The sequence below is a fragment of the Prosopis cineraria genome, unplaced genomic scaffold (genome assembly GCF_029017545.1).
Source record: "Prosopis cineraria cultivar Desert tree isolate PC_DT_omini unplaced genomic scaffold, ASM2901754v1 PC15, whole genome shotgun sequence".
In the NCBI taxonomy this organism is placed as follows: domain Eukaryota; kingdom Viridiplantae; phylum Streptophyta; class Magnoliopsida; order Fabales; family Fabaceae; genus Prosopis; species Prosopis cineraria.
Window position 1 is genome coordinate 209,733 of NW_026555346.1, and position 5,277 is coordinate 215,009.

Sequence of the window (5,277 nt, forward strand, 5' to 3'; positions counted from 1 at the left end):
AGAAGAGGATTTCATGGCAGCTGGACAGAGCATACAGATTGGAGCGAATAGATCAGGTTGCACGAAGGGAAGAGACAAGAGAGAGAGAGAGATGGGTGAGGGTAATTTGGTCCAGATATTTCTAGTCCCAAGAATGGATTTGCAAACTCAGGGGGTGGGTGGTACTAAATAATCCCATGTAAGGTGGGATTGGGTTCAGATTGCTCAATGATTCATACCAAACATAAAAAGTTGGGTTTTCTTAATCCCAATCCTAATCCCTAGCTTTCAGTCCCATGTACCAAACAGGGTCTTATAGCATAAAGATCACTTGTATTTGCTATTATAATATGTAGTAATGATTAATATAATTCAATAATTGACTTTAAATTGTTGTGATTTATGTACTTGTGTTATATTGATTTTAAATTTAATAAATTATATGATTTAAAATTTTAATGAACATTATTATCCAGATCTTTCTTTGATATTATCCCATTTATCGAGGCAGTGAGATGTCCCGATCTTATTCTAGTCCCGTCCCGACTCCTAATGGGATGGGATGACTTTCGAGACGGGATGGAATACAGGACCAAAATTTAGTCTTGATCTTTTTTTGGGACGGGATGGGGGTGTCTCGTTCCCATCCTGTAAACACCCCTAATTAGCCCCACATAACTGCTTATTATTAAGAGATTGTTTTCCTACTCGTCAACATCCTCCTCAACACTAAACAGTTGTCCTTCCTCACAAATAACAAAAAATTAAGGATAATTTTTCACTCGACCTGTATATTTGCCATCTCCGCTGCCTTCTAAATCTTGGTAACATTGCTCTGATGTTCTTAGCTATACATCACTTTCCTAAACATTTAAAATTAACCCACACGCACCCACTGAACAACAAATTAAGTATTGCAAGTAGCTGTTTCACAAAAATAACTTGTGTATATAAATTCTTACTAGAAACTAACCCGTTCAGTCATGGTCTCTAACTAAATTTATTCACTTGGAATATCAGTACTATATTTCAGAACACATTATTGATTTTATTGCTCTATGCACAGCTAGATTTTATAAGATGCATGCTCCGGAGGAAGAAAATTACAACGAGGGGCAACAGAAAAAATTAATTCCTCCCACTTTAATTTGATTTGCCTTCTCCCTAAATGCCAAAAATGAGTTAACAAGTAAGAAATTACTTGCCAGTTGGCAGTTGCAATCAAAACTGATTGAAAGAAGCAGTACGACAGACACAGTGCATCATTCCCCTTCTCTCGCCACATAACTATTGAATCCTATTTCAGCTATAAATGTTGCTAGCCTGGCCTACATAGAATTCAAAGGTAACGCGGTGGAATGCAATCTAATCAACCTAATTCGGGCAAGGGGAGATGAATCGACCCTACCAGGCTTCGGTTTATACAATCAATTCGCTACAGTCCAAATTCATCATCTCTCATTATTTCATTACTACTCTGTCAACTCACCAATCAAATTCATAAAGTCAAACTCAGCATACTTCACATAAATCCCTATAAATGCAAATACAAACAAACAAGTACTAGTGGCTAATAATCCTATTAACAAAATCAAGACAAAGCACCCTAACCTTGCCTGCTAGGAAACTGATTAGCAAGTTCGTAAGCAAATGAAGAGAAAGATCGTTGCTCGGTAGTCAGTAATATGGGGGCGAAGGATGAGGCAGGGAATCATAAAACAGGTTGTGGAGCATTTGACCATTCGATAGAAAATTGTATAAGGGCGACATTGAAACTTGTTCACCTACCAAAGTTCATGTACTTCTTGCATTGACTCCTGTTTGCGTCGCCTGCGTTTCCTCACCACCCGCCTCTTCCTTCAATAGTAGCCTCTTGTAAGTGGCATTGCCAAATGTTACCGCGATCACCATCATGGGCCCCGAAGCCTCCAGAGAACCTACCATTGTACCCCCAACTACCTGCCCTTGTTTGTCGGCTAAATACACAGTTAGCCCAGTGGCTCCTGGCAGTGAAGGCACCAGTAAGAATGCCCTAGAGAGGGACAATATCTTGAACCTTTCATTCAGTGTAATTACCTCGCCAAGTGCCATCGGTTGTCGGAGTGTGATGTTGCTCATAACGCCGCTTCCACTAAGTACTGATACCCCTTGACATCGGCGGTTCGCGAAGGTGGCTATGCTCTTAACAATGTCACTGCCACTTTCAATTTCCAACACATGGCTTTGAAGCACGTTTGGGTTTTCTTTGGTTACAATGACAGGTGGCTTCAGCTTGTTTTTGGACCCCAGTAGGCAACCCCTTGGTCAATGGCCACTGCTGTCGAGTTCAAATGTTTCATGGCTTGTTAGGTTTAGGTCATTGGGTTCGCGGCTATCGTTGTCTGTGGTGTTTTGGATGTTTGGGTTTGTGTTGCCGTTGCTGCTATTAGTTAAGGTGTTGTTGTTATTGGTGTCAGTGTTGACGTCCATGGATTCTTGTTCTCGTCTAGGCCCGAGATGATTTAATCCGTCGAGCTCATCTTCTGGGCTTTTGAGCTGGAGTGACAAAGAAGATGACATGGGGTTGGTGAGTCTCATCACGATATTTCTAGCTCACCATCGATATGCCATGTTTTTTAGAGTGAGAAATATTACTTCCTCTATTCGAGATGTTTTGATGAACTAAAAGACGATGAAACCCAGTACAAGAAGTATAAATACAGTGAAAAGACTAGATAGATATGTATCAAAATCTTTTTTGATCTCTACCTCTTGATTCCTTCTCTGTCAGGTTCAGATCTATGGAGTTGAACCCTAAAATCTAACAGATACTGTCTAGAAACACTTATCTCCTTTAATAAAGTCGCCCTTAAATAAAGAAAAAGAGCCCACTTTTCCTGCTAGCCATACTGCATGAATCAGGTATCAAGTAAATGGTTTTAGCTTGTTCTACATGTAAACCCTAACCACACATATTTCTAAATTCCTTCGGATTAGATAGGTCACATCTAACTAATCAAGAAGACTAAGATAGAAGACCCATCACTTTCACACGAACCAGCAAAAAGATGAATTAAAAGAATCACACACCAAACTCCAGAAAAACCATTATCACAGTTCACTATGCCCAGCTGCCCAAATGAACGGCCTATAAATTTTTGGCAATGAAGGCTTTTTGGGAGTTGTTACTAATCTAAACAGCCAAAAGCATCAACGCCGTTCGTACGAGGCTAACAGCTCAAGGAGCACCCCCCGGGTAAATGATATTATAAAGTGGATTTTATAAAGCAGAGAGTGCCTATCTGAGAAATTCTATGATGGAATTTAGACTTTTGAAACTGCTAGAGGCATCCCACTTGGAGTGCCACCTACTCTTTCTCACACATACGGCTCCGTTCAATGTCAGATAGACTAACTTGCAGAGAAGAACACATGAACTTGCCATTCATGTCCCCCATACTTCACCCACACATCGGCTGGCTGGTTGGCGAGGCTGGGCTAGGTCGTGCAATGACCGTATTGTCCTTACAGTGTTGGCCCACGGCTTCGGTTGACATGCTAGGAATTGTTTTTGGCTCAGTGCTATAATTTGAGCCGGCTGTTTTCCCCTATATTTTTATAGGATTGGGTTTGGGAAATTGTGAAAATATATATATATATATATTAGAAAAGAGCTTTCGTGTTTGGGCTCGAAAGGACTGAAACACAGATCGAGCTCGATGTAGTCCAAAAGTCTTTTGTTTCTTTTTTTTCCATTTATATTAAATGATGTTTTATGTGCACTTTTTTTATGGTGTAGGATTTTCTTTATTCCTATTACTGAAAACAATGTAAACTTCATTATTATTATTATTATTTTAAAAATAGTAACATTTGTGATCATGTTCTCATAATTAGATGTGTTGAATTGTTACAAGACTAAATTAACTACAATTTCTTAATCCTTCAAATGGCATGCAATATATTACGAGTACCCTGGTCATAACTAAAGCGGGCAGTGACACGTGTTTTATTGAACATCAGCCTTCCATTCATTTGGGTAATGTATAAACTTTAAAAGATGAAAGAGAAAGGAGTTAAGGGTATTTTTGATAGAAATGAATTCCATTATTGGCAGGAGTGATGAGTATGAATTTAGACACCGGGGTTAGGTGCGGGGAGATGTCATGCTTTAAAGGTGTGACTGCCATCAAGTGAGTAGGGGAGCAAGATAACAGTCATCTGTTGCCTATCTCAACAAGCACTTCTCTTTTCATTGCATTATTCCACCACCTTTCTATTTTTACATCTTCATTCTTCTCCTCAATTTAATTAATGCCCTCCCTAGTGTTTAGAAAATCAAAGTGGATAGGGCAGTTTGATCGATTCGACAGCTGAACAAAATGGCCGGTTCAATCAGTTGGACCAATTTAGCAATTGAACTAGATTGACGTAGGTTGACTCGGCCCATTTTGAGAGAATCATATTTGACCCTAAAATCAGAGCAAGTCAACTTGAATCAAAGCCAAAAGAAAAAAATAAGAAATTTAGGTTTCTTTTCTAATATTTAGTTATCTCATATCTTCTCTTATCTCATTTTTTTTATCTCTCCTCTATAACCCAAGCTTAATCTTTGACCTCTCCTCTAGCCTTTACTTCCAGCTCTAGCGATCCAACCTTTGGCATCAAAATCAAAAGCTTATAAGTCGTGACATGATAGCGTACCTCCAGCTCCAACGTTTTGCTTTGAGACCGCAAGCTTGGGCCAACATGCCTTTGCCTCCAACTCCAGTGGTCTAGGCATCTAGTCTTTGATGTCGAAATTCCAAGCACCATCAATAAATTATTGTTTTCTTTATATATTTATGTATACAAATATTATTTTTATTTAATTTTTATATCACTGGTTTGACCATTGGTCTAACTAGTTGAACCATGAAAATGTCAGCTCGTTACTTTTTTTGATTCAACGTCAGGTCCAAGTTTCAAAACATTAACTATGCCCTTCAAATGCTAAATGTCCTGGATTAAGCTAGCGAGCTTGGGGTTATGGGGCCAGACAACAATAAAGATCATGCTATGTGTTTGAGTTGGGCCTGCGAGCTCAACTCGCTAACTCACAAAAAAATTGCAGGTTAGATTAAAGAAAATGGGTTTAATTATATGCAGGGCGATCTTAGCCCACACCATATAACTTGAACCCGTAGCGGGCTAACCCGCGGGTTGATGGGTTAGCCCGCTTATATTTAAAAACACACTGCTCATATATTTAAATAGTGATATAATATAGTCTGAATGTAATCAAGATAAGATTGAATAACATATTTTATTATACTTTAC

The 5,277-nt window shown here is 39.0% G+C and overlaps 1 protein-coding gene across 1 annotated transcript; it reads right to left on the minus strand.

Moving 5' to 3' along the window:
* Positions 1 to 1,773: 1,773 nt before the first annotated feature.
* LOC129294508 (AT-hook motif nuclear-localized protein 20-like) lies at positions 1,774 to 4,741 on the minus strand. The gene is made up of 3 exons (XM_054932941.1): positions 4,663 to 4,741; positions 3,049 to 3,106; positions 1,774 to 2,278 (listed from the first exon to the last, which is right to left on the minus strand). Exons 1-3 carry the CDS (start codon positions 4,739 to 4,741, stop codon positions 1,774 to 1,776), a joined length of 642 nt encoding a protein of 213 aa, XP_054788916.1.
* Between the last annotated feature and the right edge of the window lie 536 nt (positions 4,742 to 5,277).

What these genes read in the sequence shown, in the direction of transcription:
- LOC129294508 (XM_054932941.1), bottom strand. Translation starts at nt 4,741, where the DNA reads ATGCCTAGACCACTGGAGTTGGAGGCAAAGGCATGTTGGCCCAAGCTT. An exon ending in GCAAAACGTTGGAGCTGGAG is followed by an intron (nt 3,107 to 4,662) that starts GTACGCTATCAT and finishes AAAAATTTATAG; the next exon opens with GCCGTTCATTTGGGCAGCTG. An exon ending in AATGGTTTTTCTGGAGTTTG is followed by an intron (nt 2,279 to 3,048) that starts GTGTGTGATTCT and finishes CCATTGACCAAG; the next exon opens with GGGTTGCCTACTGGGGTCCA.